Raw genomic sequence first — 24,763 nt, forward strand, 5'->3', positions numbered from 1 at the left:
CCAAAGTGGAACTGACACCATGGTAGTGGTTTATATCATATGTCAGAGAAAGGCTTCATAACTCAGATCAAACAATTTAACTCTTGCACTCCCTGTCTAGAGAGAGCAACCAAATGTTAGGCTGCCTATTGTATTTCACATGGCTGTTTCATGTGGCTTCCAGCCAGTTCATTTCATTTTGCAAGCTCAGAAGTTAGACAGATAGAAATAGGCAGGACTTCGATGAGGGACTTGTAAGAGAACAGAAACTGCTGATTGTAACAACAGCATCTTTCCTGTCAGGCAGAAACAGCACCAGCATTGTCAGGATGGCACATGAGAACTTTCAGTTTCTAAATAGTTTTGTTGGATATAAACTTACCCCTTTCTAGGAAACTCATATTCTTAAGTAGTTGTCAGAAAGAACTTTGGACTTACAAATTTTTGCCTTTTTTGGTTTGAGGAGTTCAAAAAGTAACCTCACCTGTGGTAACAAGGTGCATTTAGGAGGACTATTTTAGCCACATTTTAGCCTACTAGAGAACCACAAATTATATGCAAAATGTATGCATGTGCTTCCTGTAAACACCATTACAATTCAACTCTTCTGTCAGATGCTCTTCCGTATGTCCCCTGATGGGCTGAATACAATTGTAACAAGGAACAGACCTATCCACTAGGACTCAGACTCACTTGAGGAGCAACTGGGGACAGCTGCAGAGGATGGAAACAAGAATGGTACAATTAAATTATTATTGCACTTACCGACATCCAGTTTTGAAAGCCATAATCAGGTTGCTACAAGCTGTTCTGCAACTGCAGACAGAGCAAAGGAAGTCAGTCACAATTTTCTCACAATACAGTAAAATCTTTAGCTTTCAGACTACATTTTCCAGCAAAGTAACAGTGAATGCCGTGTATCAGCAGCAGTAGAGCAATGCTTCATACATACCTAAAATGTTATTTTGGAGTTTTCTAACTTCAATCAGCCCTGATTGTGAGCAGCTAGGAAACAGATTTCTTGTTCTCCTCTGTATGGGACTCACCAGTAGAGATTTTCCACTGCTGCCTTGGGCCATAGTTAGTTGAAAAGATTCCTGCCAAACCATATCCTGCTATGTCTTTGCTTCATACGTTTCTATATTTTGGAATGGCCTTTTTCAAGGGTTTACTTTCACACAGTGGCAAGTTGCCACAGGATGTATCTGATTCTGTCATTTATCTGCTCCTGTGGAAAAACAATCCTGAATATGTGTATTAGGGTCAGATATCGCAACTGAAAGTAAACACACTGCATAGAAGATGCACCGATTTATTAATAGAATAAAAATGAAATGTAGTGACATGTTTTTCCACTATTAAAGCCATAGATACAAGTGTCCCATTTATATACTTGATGCCATCATTCAGTAACTGATTCATAAACTCTGACATGTTCAGGTCAGGTACTACAGAAACCATTTTTACAATGAAAGTAGCCATCCTCTGTTACAAAGTAAATATGAACACAGTCCCCATGGTCTGCAGCTGCAATCAGTCTATGGGAGGTTTGCCTATGTCCTCTATTTTAATTCCTGAGACCTTGTCCACCTGGAATAACTTCTTAAAGCCTTTCAGTGGCAACAGAACAAACCAGATGAACTTCTTGTGGGGTACACACTTGCGCTTCAGGCAAGAAAATGCACTGAACGTTATGTGAAAATGGGCTCAATTCCAATATCCTGTGGGAATTATTAATTTCAAGATCCCTGTCTAATTATTGGAACTTTGAGGCAACTATGACAGAGGAAAAATGTTTGTAATGGAACAGTTTTAATCGTAACATACTTTCTCTTGTGTGTTTCTACTTCTACATGATATATCCTACAATGTCTTAAACTGTAACCCCTAATTTTTGCTAAATCATAGCCGCTGTGATTTCATAGATAATGTGAACAATACATAGCTTTTGTCTGATCTAGTGTTATCTGGAAGAAATAGGCAAAGTGATAAATAGGAAATATTACAAAAGACTTCGCAATTTGCTTCAACATGCAAATTTCCTTTAAATCAAGAGAGAGGATCAGCTAGGAAGACAATTAAAGCAAGCACATGGGTTTCAAAGGATTAAAAAACATTGAAAACTGATCCCTTAGAGATACAAAGGAAGACAAACATCCTAATGCAGTTGTCAGGGGGTGGAATGTGTTCAGGAGAAGCCTAAGTTGTGATGTTGTCTCCTGTAGATATGTACCTCTTGCACACTGTTTGCAACAGGTATCTGTAATAGCAATATGTTGAAAGCCTTTGGAAAAGCCTTACTGTTTGCTTCCAAGTATCCTCTTTCAGGAAGGTACAAAGCCCCATGAAAAGCTGAGTATTAGAACATGAACTTAAACCAAAATGATGATGACAGACGGTAAACCCCAAAAGGGAGTCTTGTGCAGAAGAAGAAAAAAAAGGCACCTTTAAAATTTGAGAACCATATTAAAGGAAAAATTAAGTGCATATTACTGGCACTGTAGAAGCCCAGATAACATACAGCACACAAGCCTGCAGAGAGTATATCAGCCATAACCGGCTGGCTTATCTGAACATATTAAGTCATGTAGCAGAACAAGCTGAGGAGATTCCTGGAGTCACATTTACTGCCTGAGTTTGACTATCCATATTGGAGAGGGATTTGGTACTGGAGTTTTGAGACTGAAGCAACTGTTCGGAAATAGCAGGAGAAGCACCAGCATGATTAGCATGTTCATTCTCCTGCACCGTAACACTGGGAGTGAGGTTTTCCTTAGTTGTCCCAGCATGACTGTGTGACTGGCTGGCTTGTCTCCCTGCTTCTGCCTCCTGCTGCTGCAGCATCCGCTCCACCTCTATCTCAAGTTCCAGATTTTCCTCATCTGCCTCCACTTCCAGCTGCTGCATTAACTCCTCCAGCTTCCTCGCCTTGCGAAGTTCATTCTGCTGTATGATTGTGCACAGGTGCTCCGTGAGGTGCTCCTTAATCTCTGTCTTGTGCTGGAGGTCTAGCTTGGCTGCCACATACTCCGACTCAGCCTTATCATACCGCTTCCTGCAAAAATCATAATCATTTCTAGTGGGTTAATTTTCCAAACACTTTACAATCTGACACATTGACAGATACTTTAAGCATCCCTGAAATGCAGTGTGCTCTGCAATGCATTATGCCAGCTATTTATGATATGCTTCTATGTTAGTAAACGGGAAGAAAGCAAGTGTGAATTAATCAGACCTTCTCCTCTTGACACATCAGTCTCTCCACTGCTGCTGTATTCCAAGAGTTAATTTGCTTGTCTGAAATCTACAGACTGAATAATGAACAAGCATTTTACTGCCTATTTTAAGAGATGCATCACTAGCAGCAGAAAGAAACCATCAGAATTCTAGTACTTTACAATTCTAACGAACACCTACCTAGAGAACTGAAACACTGCAAGTGGTTTTTCTAATCCAGCCATCCACCCAACAGTTACAGATGCTACAGATGCAGATCTGGTCTAAAATTCTACCCTTCCAGACATCCATATGTATGTTCAAAAAATTATGAGCAGCACAGATTGACACAGCATATGACATCAATAGTTATCACAACTTTTGCATAGCAACAGATGTAGAACTTTCTTGTAAGCATCCACCCAACACACACCTGCCAATTTGCACCTCTTGTCATCACAAATATAGCAAAAAAGAAATATTCCAAATATTTGTTGAGGTTAACACCTTCAGAATATCTAGCACTTTAACGGTTAGTGACCACATGAGTGATGCATCTTCCACTACATTCAGTGAATCCATATGTGGTGATTTACATAGTAGAAAGAGATGCAGTCTTGCTCATCAGAAAAGGGAACATGCAAAAGCTTTTGCACAATGACTACATGATGTATCTTACAGAGCATTCATAAAATTAATATAACTAAGGTGGTTGAATAAAGAATCCAGATGTTTTGTAAAACTAGATTCAAATATCTGGTTAAATGAAGCAACAGGAAGACAGAAGAAATCCCTTGCTTAGGGAAACAGAAGGAAATAAGACATAGAAACCCCTTCCCAAATATGCTCCGTTATAACCACAAAACTCAGACCCAGCTGTAAAGGTTATGTCTGCAGTGTGCAGAAGATGCCCACTTATGTTTCCCTCTCAAGAAAGTAAAGATTTACCTGGCTGAGGTATCTGAAATGGAAAAACTAATGTTATGCTGGAAGCTTTTGCATAGCTAAACCTTTGAGCTGAATTCACACATATTCTTCATATCATATTTATGAAAACTGCATTCCACGGCAATTGTCAAATGTCCTTAGCTATGTATGTGTTCAGGACTATTTAATAATGTGCTTTTTGTCCTAATGAAATTATTTGTGTTTTAGCCCTAAAATACAAGGCAAGAACTAAAAAACTGCTTAAAAAGACACCAATTAAAAGTAAACAAGCTTTGGCTCATAATGCAGAAAAACTATAACACCAAAGTACCTAGCTCACATTTCCAATTCCCTCCCTCACAAAAAGACACTTGCCAAGTTCATGAATGTCATCGAGTATTTTGTAAAGTTTATCATCATACCAGCATGCCCTTTTGTTACCTTCATTAAAAATCGTTTTCTAAGCATCAGAGCCACTTGTGTTATACACTCCTAAGAGAGTAAGCATTTCAAATAGACAAATTATTACCAAATTTAGGTAAGGAAATTTCGAGGAGCACTTAATGGTTTTAGAAATCAGACTTAAACCTGAAATAGGCTGAAATGTTTTACCTCTTGAGCGTATGAAATTCTGTATTAATATGAACTCAGCTACTGAAACAGCTAATCTTAGATATTTCAAATGATAATTACACAAAAGAAATACTTATCTTTTAGCTACTGCTATTTGTTTTCAAAGACTAATTACTATGTTTGTTGGCCTGAGGACAACGTATAGCAGAAGTCCTAAGGAGAAATACACATTTAACACATTGAAGCGTGAACTAAAAACTGGAACCAAACATTTCCATTTTATTAAATGGCTACATAAACATGCCGATGTTTACCTACTGATGTTGTGGTTTACCCACAACTAATAGTGTGTTCCGATTAATTTCTTGCATTTCAGGAACTCATCAGAACCAGAGTAATTAAAGGCACATTGTGAAGGCCAAAAGCTTGCTTTTTTCTTCAATTTTTGGTCCCAGTTCCAGAAGCATTTCAGCAGTGTTACATGTTTTAAGCTTAATTGGTCCCATTGATTCCAACAGGACCAGAGCTGTCATCGACAAGCAAGTTTCCCTGAAAAGGACTTTCCTTTTAGGAGTTTAAAAAACCTCAACTCTTACCCCCCTGAGAAGAAATAACCTTGAAACAGTAAAGCAGGGTTTATGTACAACTGCACAGTTAAAGTAGTAAAGTATGTCTTGTGACAGCATGAAGCTGGAAAGCACAGTCTGCAGTCAGAAAACCTCTTCAGTTTCCAGATTCCAAGGGAAAAATTAGGAAATAAAAAGCATACTTTTACCTCAAGATTTGAAAGACCCCCAGACTGTGACCAGTTTAAGTACACATTATTACAATGACAAAACTCCCTTACTGTTTTGGTGACAGGAAACAGTATTTTCTCTCTCCACTCAAGCATGACTATTCCCTCCTCCCTGTTTGTCACCTACCGGGCATAGGAGTAGTCCAAGCTGGCCTGATCAATGCGGTTCCGCAGGATGCCAATGTCAGCAGACACCATGTCATCCAGAGCTTGTAACTCCTTCTGAATCCTTTTCAGTTTCACTGTTTCAGCTTGAGTTCTTTTAGATCTGTAAAAGGAAGAGCTTTTCTTTTTCCTTTTCAAGCCTATCTTCTTGACACAACAGGCCCCATTTAATCTGCAGAGCAACTAACTTCTTTAAGAGAAGATTTCTCCTTTACGATTTAAGACTTTTGATCTTTTTTAATATCCATGGGGATCTAAAATGCCTGCTATTAAAGAACTATGGCAAAATTATGTAATGACTATAATCAAAGTGCCTAAAATGGATTGTGTTTCTTTACTATGGAAACACACAAGAAGCTGCTGTATCTAAGTAGTTCTCAGTGTAAGGAAACAGGAAATGGCTTGGGGGGGGAAGTGAGAGGGGGAAGGGTATTTAGCCCTACAAATATCCCCTTTCAAAGAAGCCCAGTTAGTAAGGGGCCAGAAAGTCACCTAACCTAAGGTTGATTTCCATTTTGTAAAATTATTCCCAAAAGGCCTAGCCAAATCCCAATGAAGTCAATGGAAAGTTTTACATCAAACACAAAGGATTTCAATCAAGCCTTATGCAACCTTTTTCAACTCAGCTTATTAATTCCTAAGTTCTGAAAACTAAATGCTGCTAAGGGCAGCAAGCTTTGACAGATTTTACTCCCAGACAAGCTAAGTAACTTTCAATAAGCTTTTACACCAGGTCACTTTGCTGTCATTCATCACCACCAGCGAAACCATGCTTTTTAGCCACTGCTTCAGACCCCAAAGCAAGTACTTGAAAGCAAAACTAGATGTGATCTTTATGATCTTTAAGGTCCCTTCTACAACCCAAACCATTCTACAATTCTATATGTAGGAAGTAACACCATCTCTCATTATTAGACCAGCTGATGCAGGTGGAGAGAAAGAGACAGCCTATAGTACTGCTGAGAGACTGAAGAAGGCCTTTGAATGTCAGACGTAATTATCACGTCCCAAGTCCTCTTCTCTTTCTCATGCTCTGCTTCCAGGAGGAAGTACCCAGCCTGGTCACACCCATGTTTGATGTCCTAGACTGATTCAGATCAAATGTGTTTTATCTCTCCCTGGCAAAGGTAAATAAAACCCTCAGAACCCCAAAGAGAATATTCTGCACAGCACTGGCTATGTTCACCTGTGCTACCGAAGAACTTAGATGGACAGAACATAATATGTACCTGGGAGAGCACTGTGAGTCTGAAAGCTTCACACGTCCTTCCTTGATACAGTGTTACCAACTGTTCTAATACACTTCCCTACATACCTTGCCTTCCCTCAGTCTTAAACTGTGTTGGTGGACAACCCTGTACAATGGCTAAAGTCTGGTGCCCTGAAGAGCAAGAGTTAACAACTGTGAGCACATGTGAATTTTTATAATTTCTAATCAGCCAGAGGTACAATGATACCTTCTTAAAGTGAATTATCTTCTCCTTTCAACACTTTTCACACACTAATAAGTCAAAAGCCCAAACAGGCATAGTTATAATTTCCCTTCATAGGTTAGGAATAAAATAAACTTTCCTTAAATCCAGTGAAAACAAATCAGGAATGGAGCAGGGATGAGCATCCAAGCTCAACTTCCAAATACGCCCTTACTAACAGGTACAAGAGCGTCAGTTAACCCTCAAATTCTGAGATAACTTTTCCATCTGGGCACGAGCTGCAGCTTTGGAAGAGTGAAAAGCTTGTCACAACTTCTTAGCCAGCACTTGTCATCAAGGGGAAATGTCAATCACAGCTGCTCATTTGTGGAGCAGCACATACAGAGCATAGAGAAGAGGAAAAAGTGAGATTTAAACAGAAGATATGCAACTGATTGCAGATAAAAAGTAATCCTTTCCTCAGCCTCAGCCCATGTTTAGCATAGCCCCTTACCTCTCAGCAATAGCTTTGGCCAGGAGTGCCTTCTTCCGTTTATTCTTCTCTTCTATCAGCCGTTGCTCTTGCTGGAGGATTTCCCATCGAGACTTTTCCTGCCTGCTCATCAACAAGAAGATTAAAATTAACAGAAAGTTCATTTCTCCACCTGTTCCCCAAATGACACAAATATTCACCATCATATTTCCTAGAGTAAACTCTAAAAATGTCAAAGGAACAATAAACAGGTTTTGTTTCTGAGGAAACAATACTCATCTGCAAGAAGTCTTTCAGACCAATAAAACACTTCCAGATGAAATCTGCTGATCAGAACAAAAATATCCATAAGCAAGTAAGCTGCTGGTTAATTCAGCTTTGCTAGAAGAAAGAGCATGGAGCACTTTTTCAGAAATTGATTGAATTTTTCATTTAAAGAATGTGCTTCCCCACTAGGTAGAAGCAGTTTCAAGTTTCTAGACTTGCTACTAGTCACCATTAGTTCAGTCTGCCAATACAGCCTCTTTTTTGGAAATGTTTTTTCCATAAATCCGGTAATTTCACTGATCTGTTTTATAATACAGTCCACAGATATTTAAACTGGTACAAACGAAAGGCTGGTATAAGTTGCAGTGAAAATGAGCAACAAGGAAGAACAGGAATTCAGTTTTGCCACCAGGGAAAGAGTTATATGGATTCCATTTCCTTGGCTACACCTACTAAGAGATACAACTAGTCCCAGAGGATGGAAAGCAAGAGGAGACAACATACGTCAACACAGCTGGGCAGGATTAAGGAGAAACAAAACCTGCTTTGCCACTTTTCTACCGTGTTGTATTCTTCATATCCTCATTCAAGAAATCTCAGTTTAAAAATAGCTTAGCTTAAAAACACCCAAGTAACTCAGCTATGTTAATTTTAACCATATCTGCACAAGAGTATCTCTTCAGAGCTCTCCTCAACACCCTATTCCTACAACTTCATATAAATATTTTCAGAAGACTAAATTCAAATGCACAGGCTAAGATTAATTCAGCAGGTTCAGGGGGTGATTGTTGCAATTAAGTGTCATTTGCTCCCCACAGAGGGAAAACCTCTCTGCAAAGTTTTAGGTATCATTTCCCCAGTCAAACAGTGTATTTTTCCACTATGAGGAAGGAGCTGAGCAGCCAGTACTACTGTGAGCTGCACCCACAAGGGGAATTTAGCACTGCTTTTCAAAGTGCTGCTCTTCTGCTGACGGGACAGCTATTGGCAGGTAGGTGATTCCAGCCTGGAGCTCATCAGGTAAATGGCAGCAGCATGGCCAGCAGCTCCAGCCTCTCAAGGTAAACCTCTGCAAAACAGAACCTCCTGGATCCTTTTGAGTTTTGAATTTGAGAGAAGCTATGTACTGTTTCTCCACACAAGTGCTGCTGACTGCCACAGTCCTGCCTCTCCAGGAGGAAGCACCTTCAGTCACCTCTGAGAGTCTACAGACAGATCGAACCAGCCATCGGGTCTGGCACACCACACCTGAAAAGCTGCTCATCCCTGTTTTGGGGGAATACAAATCATGCAAAGAAGTTAGTGGCTAGCTAGTGTTTGTTGATTATCTTGGGCAGAAAAGTTCGGACCCGCACAGGAACTCAAAGCTGCAGCAGCATTGTTTTAAAAATAGAGTGCTTTAAAAATAAACCATATGCCCTAGAAAAAGAATTCATCCTTTTGCCCCTCAAATCTTGTTTTGCCTGCTGAGGAAGAAAATAAAATTAGCATGTGGATACAGACAAGACAAACATAGAGAGGTAAAACCAAGTAATTTCCCCCACTAGAAATGACAGCTCTTTCTAGCAGCTAGACAGCAGCTTCCTTCCTAAAACTAGTGTAATTGCCACATTCAGTCAGACTCCCAGAGAGCCATGTTCAGAACTTTTTCCTTTCTCTCTTTTACAAATATCACTTTGAAGCTTCTGTGGGAAGCAGAAGCAAGTCGCTGTTGGCTGATGCACAGGGTGAGAGCCTTGAGATTGGTCTCATCTTGAATCATAAAAGCTAGAGAACTGCTTAAACCTGAAATTTTACATCCTTACCAAGACTTTTGATAGTCACAGTTCTGCAGCAATATTGTAAAGGAAACACAAAGTTACACAAATCAGAGCATATCTACTCCCAAAAGGGCTTTCTGTTGTGGCTGCTGGCTTGCATATACAGCATGATAGTGAGACTAAGTCTTCATAAACCTGATTTTACCAACTTACTAACAATTCCACTTTCTTTTTTCCCACTTTGGAGTTGGGCTGGACACTGTTACTGCCATTACAGGGATCTACCAGTGTCACTTCCTTCTGCTGGTCTCCATTGTTATTTTGCCTTTGATCTCCTGCTGAAGGAGGATGAGGTGGTGGCACAAGCTGCTGAGGATGACAAGGTTTGTGTTTTGGTACAGAAAGTAACTGCTCAGGAGGCACAGAAGCTGCTCCACCCTGCAGTCCCAGCTTCTGGCATTGCTGCTGGAGAGCTTTTTCTCGCAGGGATTGCTTCCGACTCTTATTTGCAGTGTGGGGTCGATGCTGCTGCTCTGAGGGTCCATACAAATCTATCAATGGACAAAAGGCAGAAATAAGATTAAAATAAAGTCTTAAGATCAAAGACACGCTCTGTGAATAAGCTTTTCTAGGCAAGCCAACTGGTGCAAAACCAACATAAGGAAAAAACATGCAGGGTGTCAAGGGAAGGCAAAATATTGGTACACCCAGGAACCTTGAAATATTTTGTTAGCGTAAGAATCAACAGTTTTAAAGGATCTGAACATTCAAAATGAGAAGAAGCCTGGACTATGTGACTATGAAATAAGAAGAGGCCTGGACTACGAGACTAAAGGAAGAACCATAGGTAGGAGTGAGGTGACTCTTAGAGCAATGATGGAGAGATGGATCTAGGACTAAAGGTGCCAGACAGACTAGTGGACAAACTGGGGGCTTATAAAGTGAAGAATAGGGAAGAACAAGCTGACAGACACAGAGGAGGCTAGGTACGTGGGTGGAGTAGCGTACAGGAAGATGGAGGTGCAGCGCAAGAGCTAGAGCATCTGGAAATGTATCAGATTTGCGGGTTGAGAGACAGAGGGGCCGGATGGGAGACAGACGAGAGCAGTGAGAGATGGGAGCAGGAGGGGCCGAGGGACTGGGTGGGGGAAACAAGGGACTCCCTGGAGAACCCGAGGTGTTTGATGTGGGGATGGTCTGGAAGAGCTGAAAGGATGGACAGAGATGTGGATGTAGGGGACTGAGGGGCGGGGAGGCTGAGGAGACGAAGGGAGGTAGGTGCAGCTGCGGCGGTTGACCGGGTGCCGAGGGCCCGTAAGCTCCTCCGCGCCGCTCCCAGCACCGCCGCCCCCCGCTAACCGGGACAGGCACTACGACCGGCCCTGTCCCGAGCCCCGGCCCCGCCAGAGCCCAGCCGCGGTCCGTACCTGGGCGCTGGGCCCGTAAGCGCCGCAACTCCTCCTGCGAGAAGCCAGCCCAGGCTTCGGCCATGACGCTTCCTCCTTCCGCTGACGGGCGCCCGGCAGGCAAGGCCCGCGGCTGCCCCACCACCGCCGCCCACTCGCCGCAGGCAAATACCATAGACAGCCCTGGCCGGCAACGCCGCGGAGCCTTGCGCCTGTACGGCAACACGATGGGGGCGGGACTGGGAGATGGCGCACTGAAGGGAGGGGGAAGAAGCAAGGGGAGAAGGGGCGGCTGCGGAGGTGAGCGCGGGCGGAGATCGCGGGTTATCTGCAGCTGCTGCTCACCGGTAGAGTAGTCCCAGCACTCAGCCGGTGGGACAGAGTTTTTGGTGCAGCTGCAGGGCGCTCGGCGCACGGCATGTGCAGCCCCGCTGGGCGTGGGGCACCTTTCAGAGGCTCCTGAGAGTGCAAAGAATAAAGAGCTTAGTGGGTTCCCGCTAATGAGGTATAAATGGAGAAGCAGCTCCCAGATAGAGCAAGCCTCAAGGAGCATCACCACGTATAACCCCTAGTCATTTATGATTTGTAATTAAGCAGTTATAGGAGCAGGTGAGATACCTGCTCCAGCACATCTAGAGCTGCATTTGGAGGGTATACAAAGCATGTCTTTGGGACCTGTGTAGTAAGTGAGCAGTGAGGCCAGGACATTGCACAGCTGGGTGAGTGCCGATGTGATTCAGTGAGTTAAAGTGACAACACCATGAAGAAAGCAGCAAGGAAAAGTATTTACCGGTGGTGATGTTTCTGAATGCCTGCTTTGATCATTATGCACAAGGGATGCACACGCATATTTCCATCCCTTGGTGTAAACTGAAGAGATCCTGCAGCATATGGCAGTATTCTCTCAGTGGCTACCAAATCGTGTGGTTTTTTTCCATCCAGCCGAAACTCTGGCCGCTTTAAGCCTATCAGAGGTCTTGCAGACAAGCTGACCTCCCACTGGGAGAAAGCCGCTGAAACACAAAGGCACGAGCCCCAGGCTTAACTGAAGCAGTCCAGGGGACTGGAGGCTTAAATAATACATCATCAGCAATAAAACGGGGACATTTTCAGTGCCTAACCACATCCCTCCCCGTGTCAAATCTGTAAGGGATTAGTCAAGCTCTGAAGTATTGCTGTCTCCCAGAGCAAACTCATAACTCGATGACCATGTATGACTTCGCAATTTATCGCAGCAGCACTTTAAAGAACTCCTGCGTGACTAATGCATCCCATAAATACCAGCCCCAGCCAGAGGAGAGGCGGCCCTGAACTGCCACTCACTGGCAGGCGTTAAATGTTTCTGATCGAATTTGGCCGAGTGCCTTTGGGGAACAGAAATGCCACAATTTTTCACCTGCAGCTTAACTGTAGGCCCTGATACTGAGTGGAGGCATCGCAGGCATCCATCATAGGAGAAGGGGACTGTGGTTATCTTGGTTGTGTCAGCACTGACCAGGGGGTCCTTCCTGCGTGAGCCTGGAGCAGAGGGGTGCTGAGAAGCCCTTCAGACAGAATTATGGCTTCCTTTAGGAAGCCTGACTGAGCACGGAAGAGGTCTGAACAAGAACTATCACCCAGCCTTGACTCAAATGCTCCCAGGGAGTCCAGAGGGCAGAACCAGGTGTCAGTTTGAATTCTACAATGAATCAGTGTTGGCCAGCCCAACAAGGGTTGGCCTACAACAAGGTGCAGGCTCCTAGTTCTCTTTTAGATGCCTGTATAAGAATTTGGAATCTAAATCTCTCCTGATATCTAAGTCATTGTACTAGACCAAACCCATAGATATCAACTGAACATGCGTTGCAGAGTACAAACTCCAGATCTCATTCTTGAACCATAGTTCTTTTTTCTCTTCCAAGTTTTAATGCTACAAACAAAAATGAAGCACCACATTCACTTTATTGCCATAGATATTCCAGGCATAAAACTTCCACGTGTTTTATAGAAAAAGTATAAAGGCTTTTGAGTTGTTAACTGTAACGCTGTTGGCAAAGCAGCAATCCATTTTAACAGTTTCCATCAGCCAAAGGTTTAATTACCAGCCATTGGGCCAGCTTTCTCCAGGAACAGTTGTAATGCAATGAAGTCATTTCATGGCGCACTTACCAACAGCAGATTTAGAAAACGGAGGCTGACTGTGATTTCCAGCTGGTTAAAGTCCTATGAGCATAACATAACACTGCACATTTGCCACCTAGGAATAAAGTGTTTTCAAGCAAATGTTGCTACAACATCTGGCTAGATGAAGAGAAAATAGAAACCTTGTTTTCCATACTCTGGACCAATATCCCAAGCTGCAAAGCAAACCTTCTTTTTACATCTGCAACTGGATTTAGTATCCTGTATCTTTTTTGCTTTCTTGCTAGCAGACCTGAAGACCTCTGTGACCACTGCATCCATTTTCTTTTGGTCTAATTGGCTGCTAGAAGCAGCATGCATCAACAAAACCATCTTATTTCCTTTGTGCAGTTCACAAATCAGTGTGGAAATAGGCTGGCAAATTGGATTCTCCAGGTCAGACCTCCGGGTCAGCCCTTAGATGACATATCAACCCAGGACAGATGCAATTTGTACCGGGACATAACTTCAATTTGTATCGGTGTCATGGTTTTAAGCCCAGCTGGCAACTCAGAACCACGCAGCCGTTTACTCACTCCCCTCTTTATTCCTCCCCCCACTCCCAGAGGGATGTGGAATAGAATCAAAAGAATGTAACTCCAGCAGGTTGAGATAAGAACACCCCAGTAACTAAGGTAAAATGCAAACCACTGCTGCCACCAATGATAATAATGATAATGGAAACAACAAGGAAAGAGAATACAACCACTCACCACCCACCGACTGATACCCAGCCTGACCCGAGCAGTGATCTGGGCCTTCCAGGTAACTCCCCTCAGTTTATATACTGGCCATGACGTGCTGTGGTATGGAATACCCCTTTGGCTAATTTGGGTCAGGTGTCCTGTCTGTTTCCTTCCGGCTTCCTCTCCTCCCTGGCAGAGCATGAGACTGAGAAAGTCCTTGGTCAGAGTAAACATTACTGCAACAACTAAAAACATCGGTGTTATCAGCACTGTTCCCAGGCTGAAAGTCAAAACCACAGCACTGCACCAGCTAATAAGGAGAAAAATGACTGCTACTGCTGAACCCAGGACAATTGGTTTAGTTCATATTGGAAATGTTTTGGGTTTTTAAGAGACAAATAAGCTCTTCCATCAGTGTTCCTGACTTGGATGTATATTTTAAACCCAATTCTGCTCATGGGTGTGCATGCTGTAACACACAAAACAACATTTTCCCAGTAAACGCCTGAGTCCTAATGTGAAACAGGGAAAGACATGCATAGGGAAGGACAGTTTCCTTTCTGCTTGTGTTTCAGACCCTTCCACAGGCTCCTGAAGACTTTGACACACAATTCAAAAGCATGGGGAAAAAAACATCCTGAAAGAAATAGAGCCAAAATCTCCTAAATCTGTTTATTTCTAATGAAAGAATCTATCAAGCTGTACCTATGTCAATACTATCTCATCTTTTACTGAAGTATAATGCAGGCTGGCTTAGGAAGTACCACCGTGTCCAGCCACGCCTTGACACCATGTGAGCAAAGAGCAAGCCCTGTCTTTTGAGAATAACTTATGATTTAATTTGTCTTTTAAAGGGTGCTTTCGACATCCACACTATGTAAGTTTCTTTTGCTTATTCTCTGCTGAACTATCCAGGCAGCTTCCAAGCCTGAAATGAGTAATTTAATTTCTTAGCATGGCACTGAAGGCTGCAAAGACCCATGTATGGAGCTGTAGCTCCTGCAGATTGTTGAAGGCAATCAGGTTTTGCCCATTTTTTAGTGGGCTGTGGACTAGATTCTGCCTAGAGCCTTTTATCAATACTGGTCTGTGTACAGTGAGTTTTTTTACTGGTTAAAATACCCTGAAAGCTGAGAGCTGTCCATTAATAAGGAGCACCAGACACAGAAACCAAGGCAGAAGGCAATTTGGCTGAGCATGGCCTGCAGGCCCAGATCCAGACCAGCATATGCATGTGTCTTTAACCTCAGTCACATGCTAACACCCTGCTCTTTAATCAGGCCTTACTGGGCAGATCCATGGAGTGCCAGGATACTGGCTTAGCATCAGCCTGCTCTTAACCATGTGTTTGAGGCTGTAGCTGCATCAGGAACTCAGACCTTGGCCCACAGCAATCTGTGACTCTGAGTGCAACAAGATAATATAACAGTGTTAACAGTGGGTAGTGTGTGTTTTACTTTACCTCTTAGCTGCTTTAGTTTGGATTTAAAACCATAGCCAGTGATTCAAACCCCTCTAACACTGCGAGAACACAGCCCTAGCATTGTCCTGCAGTTGCCATCTGGACTGCAATGGGCTGGCTTGAGGATTTATAAAAAAATGCAGGTATCTCTAATGGAAATAGAGTTTCTGCTGTAAAATTAATTAATCTCATACTGGAATAAGGTGAGAAAGCTGAATTAAAAACTACAGCATTAGTCTGTCCCCCCATTTTCTGTTCCCCTTTACTGCCCAGTAAATAGAATTAAGTCGACATTGTCATTTCTGGGACTAAGGGAGTCTTTTGGTTTGTAAGAATTCCTTAGATGGGAAAAAAAATCCACATATCTAAAAAGCTACCGAGTGAAAAAAACCCCAACATTGGGAACCTACTTTTGAAACCATCTAAACCAATGCTTCTCCACATCTTTTGATTTGTGGATCTTTACACATTTTCTAGTTCAGAGTCTTATGCAGCAAGTTTAAGGTTGTGACCTTGCTTCCTCTGTATTACCTTTCACAGAGACCTTAGGGGTAATCTCCTGACCCCTGGGCTAAGGCTGTGGTTTGAAACCACAGCTGCTTTACTTTAAAAGGTCCAAATTTTGCTTCTCAAATCCCTGTGAAAGGGAGGAAACATGCTAGCAGGGTTCCCCAGCAGATACTTTTCCTCTCTTGAGGATGCTGGAGGGCTGTCCACAGCACCAGTTGGGCTGGGCCTAAAAACTCAGAACTCTCACTGTGACCAGGGGTATGGCATATGAAGGCGCAGTGCAGGGCTAGAAACATCAATATGATTTTTGCCAGGGACTCCAGCATGCTGCAAATTCCCAATCCAGGCCTGAAGACACCTCTTTTCCCTTTCTGAGAGTGCTTGGAGCTGTCAGGAGCCAAAGCAGGGGGATGAATAGTCCTATGGGCACAGGGGCTCCACACCATGCCAGGGCTAAACCCGTTCCTCTGTGCATCCTGAACAGGGCTGGTGACAAGTGGAGCTAGGTGGGGAGAACTGTGTGTTTTTCCAGGACATTTTTCATTATGGTGATATGTTTGCTTTGAAACCAAGCCTCAAAACATCTCAGTTTTTAGGGCCCCCACCACATGTTTTCTTGTTTCAACTTTTGAGCTTTGTTATAGAATCATAGAATAGTTAGGGTTGGAAATGACCTTAAGATCATCTAGTTCCAACCTCCCTGCCATGGGCTGTGACACCTCATACTAGACCATGTCATCCAAGGCACTGTTCAACCTGGCCTTGAATACTACCAGGGATGGAGCACTTACCACCTCTTTGGGCAACAGATAAAGTCCTTAAGATAAATATCTTAAGAGAAATTCAGCTTTCAGAAAATAAGATCTGAACTGAAAGGAAGCTCAGCATTAAATGTGAATGTTGTCTTTAAAAAAAATATATATAATTTTTACTGACATTTTTGGGGTCTTTCTTTCCTCACTGAGACTACTTAAGATAACTTTTCCATGCAGACAAAAAATATTCTGTTGTAATTCCTCATCTTAAAATATTTGCATGAAAAAAAAGAGAAACTCTGAACAGAACTAAAGTTGGATAAATAAAATCACCTTAATAAGAAAGGAGGTAAAATAAAATAAAACTTATCTTGACCAGAAATATCCTGAATACTATAAATCTACCACTTTGGATGGTAAAACCAGAGCTGAGCAGTAAAACAAGTGAAAATGACCAATTACTGATATATATTTTCACATAGCTAAAGAAATATTTTTGCAGCTAGCAACTTTAAAAAGATACTTTCTAAATAGATTTTCAAATATATTTAAAAGAATACTTTTTAAACCCCAAGTTAAATATGTCATGAGAGTCCTATAATGCTTTTAATTGCATTGCTCAATGTGAAAGTCATAATTCAAATGTTTATATAGAAAAATTAGAAAACAATTGCTTCAATTTGAACCATTTGTGTAAAAATTGTAATCTAACTGTCAAAACAGTTGATAAAACTAGAGATTTGAAGAGAAATTTGCTAAATGTTTGTTATCTTTGGCATAACATGAGTGATTAGAACCATTGTGCTAAACAAATTGAATTTTCATCAAACATACTCATTGTTGTTACATGCTCAAGTGAATGAACTGTAGTTGTTTAGTCTGGATAGGACAGAAGTGTGGGGGAGAAGACATGATAATAGTCTTTGAATATATAGAACACAGCTGTAAAGAGACAGGGGTGATGTGTTTTCAGTGTCCATGGTAGACAGGTAAAGAAGAAAGTGAGATTCAGGCTAGAAACTAAGAATGGCTTCCCAGCAGTTATGGCAGCAAAACATAGAGAGAATTGACTTAAGACCACTATAGAGTGTCCATCACCAGATATTTTTAACAACAAACATCTGTTGAGAAAGGCAGAGGAAAGGTCAATGTAGCCCTGGGACAATGAGATGCAGTTTTTGGTGATTTGGGTTGTGTGGATCCCCACACAGGTTCTAGAGGAGATGAGGCCTCACAGACACCCCATGGGTGCAGGCTGCTGTGCAACTTCTTTGACCTTGCTTTGCTGAATCATTTTCATTGGCCCATTCGAGGTAACCCATATCCTATCGGGGTGTCCTGGCTTTCAGCTGAGGATTGACCAGCTCCTGACACCTCTCCCAGCCTTGTTCCTGTGGCCATTCCCACCTGTTTCCACTGCTGTCTATCACTTTTCTTGTGGACATGCACGTCTGCATCACTGATTGTACCACTTATGGTGCCAGCCAGCTGTTTAGCTGCTGCCACCTCTGCAAAAGTCTGTGTGGGAAATCATCATCTTTTCATGGCAAGACAGGACAGATGGTTGCCAAACCCAAGAGCCAACAGTGCTTGTAATACGCATCTGCAGTAGAGTATTATATGATGTGAAAATCACTTCATTACCATAAAGGGCCAAATATCCCCAATGGGACAGCCAAATCCAGTGTGTGCTAGGGCCAGTTGATGTATTTCCTTCCAGCTACGCAAGCCATGTGGTGGAAGATGCTGTCCTTTCACCTTCTCCAGCTCAGTGCCACTGTAACTCAGCAAGATGGGATGAGACAGTTCCCTTATGTAACTGGTGACCCTCAGAGAGCAGAACCCTGCTACCATCCTGTTGCACCCTAACAAGGTACCCCAAAAATGCTGCTGCTCATGTGATGAAGGCATAGGGCTGAGTCAGCATACACTGTTTTGGCTTATTCTCAGCCCGGGTGGCTGAAGGGACACCCCATCAGGTCATGCATTCAGTGCCAAAGGGGGATGTGACACAACACCTACCTTTTTGCAAAACAAGCCGTCCCCTCACCTTTCCTGTGTCCTTACCATAAGATACTAGACATTTCTCCATGGAGCACAACCACCCCCTCCTTGGTCAGGATCTCTGGAGGTGTCCGTAACATAAATGTTAAGGAAGAAAAACCAAGCATCTTCCATGGCAGAGGAACCCATTTGGGAGACCACCAAATTGCAGGCTCTTCAGAACACATACTAGCTTGCTTCACCTCTCTATCCTGCAAACAATTAAGCTACAGTGGACAGATATGTAGGATTAGGACCTTGCTGTCCCCTCTGCTGCCTCATACTTCTCTGATGCCACAGTGAGAGGCTAGGGGAGGCCAAATCGGCCAGGTCATCCTCAGCACAGTAAACGTGCTTGGGGATAGCATGACCAATTGTGTGTGCAGCACTCCAGCATTACTTTGAACAAACACTGTCCCTGGTGCACCGTGTCTGGGAGTGCTTGCACCCAATCAACTCATGAGTACTCACTGACGTCCCGGGGATGGTCCTCTACTTTCACTTGCAGCCTTGTCCACTAACCATGCCACAGATTAACTTGTGCCACAATTTGGAAGTCTTAAGGTGAAACGTTGTGTCTTTCCTGCAATAAAGTTCACAAAATGTTAATGCTTTCTCTATGCAGCAAGCACAAAAAAGAAGTTGTAAACCTCCATGTGTTTATGGATGCTCTTGGTCAACTGTTACTTGCTGATGCTGGATCTCTGAGGAGGTTTGCAAAGGATTGCCCAGTTGCAGGGCACTTGGCTCTCACCAAGGCTTTAGAGGTAACTTCATTTCAACTTCAGTAGGTAATATGACCTTGGAGTCACCCCTGTCAGTGAGCAGCTGCTTTTCACAATGTTTGTGTAGATGAAAGTTGGGGCTGTTCAGCCTGGAGAAGAGAAGGCTGCATGGAGACATAGCAGCCTTCCAGTATCTGAAGGGGGCCTATAGGGATGCTGGTGAGGGACTATTCATTAGGGACTGCAGTGATAGGACAAGGGGTAACAGGTTGAAACTTAAACAGCAGAGGTTTAGACTGGATATAAGGAAGAAATTCTTTACTGTTAGGGTGGTGAGGTACTGGAATGGGTTGCCCAGGGAGGTAGTGAATGCAGTGTTCAAGGCCAGGTTGGATGAAACCTTGGGTGATATGGTTTAGTGTGAGGTGTCCCTGCCCATGGCAGGGGGGTTGGAAGTGGATGATCTTAAGGTCTTTTCCAACCCTAACTATTCTATGATTCTCTGATTCTATGTTTTTCAAGTTTCTGTGGGAGGAGAATGTTGGGGTTTTTTAAATTTTTGAATACTGTCATGTCTGCACACCCAACAGGCTTACCAGGGCCACATCTTAATGAAGAGTTCTAGGTGTTGGTGTCACTTGCAGGGTTTGAGCTGTAGCTATAAAGGCTGTAAAGAAGCAGGCTGATGGCCAAAGAGGCTTAGTAGCTCTTTGATGAGGTATCCAAGATAGTTGCAGAGCTATCTGTACCACACTCTGTTTGCAAATGCTGATATCACACAGATCTCAGCCTGCAAGAAACTGATAAGTTAATAAAGCAAGTTCTGATTAATATAGGGGCAATCTAAATAAGACTTTTTACTGCTGAAGCAGTAAGGTGAAAACAAGGATGACCAGTTTCTTCTAGTGGTGGAAAATTCTGTGTTTGGAGCTGAGCTGAAGCGAAACGGCTTGATATAATGAGGAAAGCTCATTTAATTTTAGGTCAAACAAAAATATTTTGACAGTAACAAAATGTTCTGGATTACTTGGAGACTATTTTAACCCCCTTTTTTAAAATAAAATAAAGAAACAAAAAAACTACCCCACAACTAAAAAACTAAAACCCACAACTCTTTTAAAATTTAGGTCCATTTGAAAATTAAAAATGAAAAAGAAAAAAGAAAAGAAAAAGAACAAAACTAATAAATCTTCAGGTAAGCAAACTGCTTCAGTCTGAAAATGCTGAAGTAAAACATTAGAATATTTAAGGAAGGAAAGAAGGACTTCTATTGTTGTGTCTTGTCATTGAGTGACTTCAGTCCAGATTTGTGAGTTATTTTGTTTGCCTCCATTTTTACAGGGGGCTTCTTTAAAAAAAAGAACCAAACAACTAATTTAATACTGTCTTGCAGTTTGAGGTACAAATGGTCAGGTTCAACAAAGGTTCATAAGAACATAATGGAACCTATGATTTGCACAAATATCAGGCAAACACTTTGGGTTTCTTTTCCCTTTGCATTTCAGTTTTTTTTTAAGTTGTACCTGAATTTCAGTGAAGCTGTGGAGTCCTCAGGACTAGCGACCCCTGAAACATGCACAGAGCAAAACTGTCAAAGTATGTGTGCTCTGCTGTGTAACCTGTGCACTGCAAAAATTCAGATGCCATCTTCAGTCCTGCAAAATATTAAGACAGGCATTTAAGATTTACCCGAGTGATTAAGCATGAGCAGCTTGTAATTGTTTCCAGATTCTTTTCCTAGCAGGAGAAATGGCTCTGCAATCCCTGTCCACATGCTCAGTGTAGCAATGCACTCACAAAAAGAGAAACTGAAGAAGACAAAAAGATATCCTGTGTTTTGAGAACAAGCCAGTATTATCTTTTAATCCAGTAGGTACTGACCATTTTAGAAAAGCAGGATTATTTAGCCAGCATGTATCAGGGTATATCTGCATCCTCCTTGTGGGAACACCTGTGCACCAGCAGCTAGGTAACCCTCTTAAATACACATGGTCAGATTCAGTCATTTGACAATTTTTCATCTGGCTTGGGAGTGTTAAATGAAGTGTTCAATCAGCTTCATTTGGGGAATCTGACTGTGTCTGCGCTTACAGAGAGGAACTTTGTCCTGCAGGTTTTAAACAAAGTCCCAAAGATTGCAGACTTTCTGCATAAGCCATGAAACAATCCAGCAAGCATCTGGAGAGACTTGCCTCACATCCCAGACTCTTCCCTTCATGCAAATCTACCAGTATGGCTCTTCCCACAGATTGCTTGGTCATGAAAAGAGATCTTCTCAAACCTGCTCAGGGCTTCAAAAACCTTAGCAGCCCCAGCACAAGTTTGAAAGCAAATTCAAGGGTTCGCCATTACCTTTGAACACAGCGGGGATCTACTCCAACAGGTTAGATCTCGGGGGCCATGCTGCTCCCAGGTTTTAAATCAGACCACATGTGAAATGGCAACTGCCTCTTAATTTTTTATTTTATTTTTAAATAGGATAATTTAGTTGTGCTTTTTTTCCCCTATTATCATTATTACTATTTTAATGGCAAATTCAGTGTGCTGCCTTCTCTCCTTAATGAAGAGGACCAGGGACCTGGTGCTCAATTTCTCCTGCTTTCTAGAAACAATTCCTACAAATCCTTTGTAAAAATATAACCCCAGTCTTTCTTCCCCCTTTTCTGTCTCCTCAGGGAAGGGCTTTCATTAACTCAGACCATTTTTCTTCTGCTAGCTCTTTGTCTTAACCTTTTCTCAAAGGTTGCATTCATTTTCTGAGATCCATGGCCAGGACAAGGATACAGAGGGTGCAGAGTTTGGCTTTTGAGGGTCACTGTCACCGCTGCAAGAGGCAAAAGCCTGAGGGGATGGCTGTCTCTGAAAATGGCCTCTACCTGCATCCAGCCCAGTATGATGCCTAGTTCACCCAGTCAGGCCCCTCCACAGTGGCTGTTGTTGCCCATCAGAGCACGTCTGTGTAGCCAGAGCTGACTCCTGCACTTGGATTGTGAAAACCCGTATTCTCTCTCTTCTGCAGTCCTGGCTATCACATGCACATCTGGATGTTTCTCTAAACCTCTCCACAATCATTGCTTCATCTCTGTTCAGGCTGGAAATGTAGCTGTTCTCCCTCTCCAGAGACCTTGTCTGCCTCCTCCTCTCTTAGCTGGAACAAACATGCAATGGCTCATGCCATCCGTTCCTGTACAAAACACCCAGAGAAGTGTCTTTTTCCAGTATGAAAATCTTGGCACACTCCTGGAGATGACCTCAGACAAGCCCACTGCACACTCTGTGGAAACTCTGCAAGGTCCAGTCTTCATCCAGATGGCATTTTATTTTTTTTTTTTTTTAGTTAATTTGAGCAAAAGTGCTTCAGTCTTTACAGTGTGAGAGAGGAGTGAAAAAATGCATTGCTGCTATTATAGTGGAGTGAAAAAAAAGTGGGGATTCAGGCTCTCTTTCAAGAGCCATGGTGCTGAAACAAATGAGCTCATCTCTTGAATTAGATGAGAATGGGTCTGTTAGAAGAAATGACCTTTTCTTGCTTCAGTGAGCTCGGGTGAGTGGCATCATTTGCCATCTCCTGCCTAAGCCTGTCTTTCTGCAATCAGGGTGGTGGCCGACAAATCTGGCACAGACCCCAAGGGGTTGAGTGGCAGAGCCAGAGAGATGGGACATGGTGCTGCCATTTGAGATGAAAGGAGAAACATCTGCAGCAAGGGGCAGAGCTGAGCCAGCACAAGAGTATACAGAGGTGGCAGCTTCTGCCTGCAGCAGCTTTTAACCACATTTGCACACCGGGGTGCAGCCGGAGCGCTTTCATTGAAGCATGTGCGTGCACAGCCTCAAGATTGTCTTTTACTCAGCAAAAATGGATTTGTTGCTCATATGGACAGAGGAAAGTTTTCACTTGTGAACTTACCCATCCACTCATGGCCAAAGGCAACCCTATTCTGCTTTGTAGTGCAGAGTGCTGGCCACACTGTTCTTTGACTCCAAGTCTTCCTGATGTGTACTGGTGATCTCCAGCAGCTCTCAGTGCTGACAGTACCCCTGAGCAGTGCAGCGGCCCCATCTGCACCATGACCCAGGGCTCACAGCTGAACAATAGCAGTGTGACTCGCCTGCAGGGAAGCCATTGAGAAAGAAAGGATAAAAAACTTCATCCCATACCAGCCAAGAACCCATCTAATTCTTCCACACACCTACCAAGCACTGGGTTTGTGGCAAAGCCAAGCCTAAAGGGGCCACTCAGCCCCTGTAGCATCTTTAGCTGTGCTTTTCTAGGTCATCACAAGCCAACTCTGGCAGTACTAGGAGAAAACAAATTTGCTGCAACTCCCACCAGTCCATTGCCTCCATTCCCTGTGAGCTGATCTGCGGACTGCTGCCTCCAAACAGCATCACCCATGAGACAGCACTGTTGGCTCAGCCCCATCCTTGGAAAGCCATCAGGGAAAACACAGGGCAGAGGCTCAAGGTTAGCACAGCCCCGACAAGACTTCTGGGATACCTGCACCACTAATTTGCCAGACACCCCTGGAGCCCAGCTTGGCAGCCCCCCGCTGGCTGTCGCAGTGTGGAAGCTATTAGCATTTAAAAATACTTACAGGAATGGGAAAGTCGAGGGGGGGAATAAATGGTATTTGTGGAGGCCCATTCCTCAGCACACTTTCATGTGTGCCAAAGTTTGTTGGCATGGCTCTGAATTTGATAGGGAACATCTGGGCTGCTGTTGCTGCCTGTATATTGGCTGAAGGCAGCGAACAAAAGGGGTTTGTGCAGGAATGTGCAGGGAGGGGTGTGGAGTGTGCACACATTGAGGGACAGCTGTGAGAGGCAAAATGCAGAAATACTCTCTGGAGAAGAAAGCCTAATGCACATCCCATGTTCCTGCTTTTTAAAAGGGGATAAAAGCCTTCCCCTCTGCTTCTCCTCTTCCCTCCCCCAAGGCATGCTAGGGTACTGAAGGCAAACGGGACTCAGACTCAGACCTGTGCCCCACTACCTCTGCTCACTCAATTATTGTCGCAGTCTGGAAAAACAATTGGGATGGAGGGAGCAGGTTAGCTAGAATGTGGAGAAGTCCAGTCCTAACAGCAGAGTGCAGTGCCAGCACATAACCAAGAGACAACTAGCAAGCTCTTTGCAAGCAGCTCGTCTCCCCATGCCTTCATGCCACTGTGGGGAGAAGGACTTGGTGACAAACCACCTTTGAGGGCACCAAGACTGGTGACATGGACACAGTAAGAACAGCACTGGTTGAACTTTCCTCCACTTCTTGTGGGAATTTGGGGTAAGAAGCTGAAAAATAGCACCATGCCACTGCCAGCCACACAAAAGCACAGACTGCATCCTGCAGCACAGGATCCTGTTGTATCTGAGGCCAGAGGATGACGTGGAGGTATGAAAAAGGAATGGATTCACACTTGGGAGAATCTGA

At 43.2% G+C, this 24,763-nt stretch overlaps 1 protein-coding gene across 3 annotated transcripts; it reads right to left on the reverse strand.

Moving 5' to 3' along the window:
- Positions 1-1,290: 1,290 nt before the first annotated feature.
- On the reverse strand, positions 1,291-11,199 carry GORAB (golgin, RAB6 interacting). 3 transcript variants are annotated; one of them, XM_031047289.2, is made up of 5 exons: positions 11,016-11,198; positions 9,794-10,139; positions 7,583-7,684; positions 5,619-5,759; positions 1,291-3,034 (listed from the first exon to the last, which is right to left on the reverse strand). In XM_031047289.2, the coding sequence occupies exons 1-5, from the start codon at positions 11,167-11,169 to the stop codon at positions 2,563-2,565; spliced, it is 1,215 nt and encodes a 404-aa protein (XP_030903149.1). In that variant the 5' UTR covers positions 11,170-11,198; the 3' UTR covers positions 1,291-2,562. The 3 variants fall into 3 exon arrangements, with proteins under 3 accessions (XP_030903149.1, XP_005147136.2, XP_033920205.1); XM_005147079.3 differs by having other exon boundaries at positions 9,806-10,139; positions 11,016-11,197; XM_034064314.1 differs by lacking the exon at positions 1,291-3,034 and having other exon boundaries at positions 5,615-5,759; positions 9,806-10,139; positions 11,016-11,199.
- Between the last annotated feature and the right edge of the window lie 13,564 nt (positions 11,200-24,763).

This window comes from Melopsittacus undulatus, chromosome 6 (assembly GCF_012275295.1).
Source record: "Melopsittacus undulatus isolate bMelUnd1 chromosome 6, bMelUnd1.mat.Z, whole genome shotgun sequence".
NCBI classification, from domain to species: domain Eukaryota; kingdom Metazoa; phylum Chordata; class Aves; order Psittaciformes; family Psittaculidae; genus Melopsittacus; species Melopsittacus undulatus.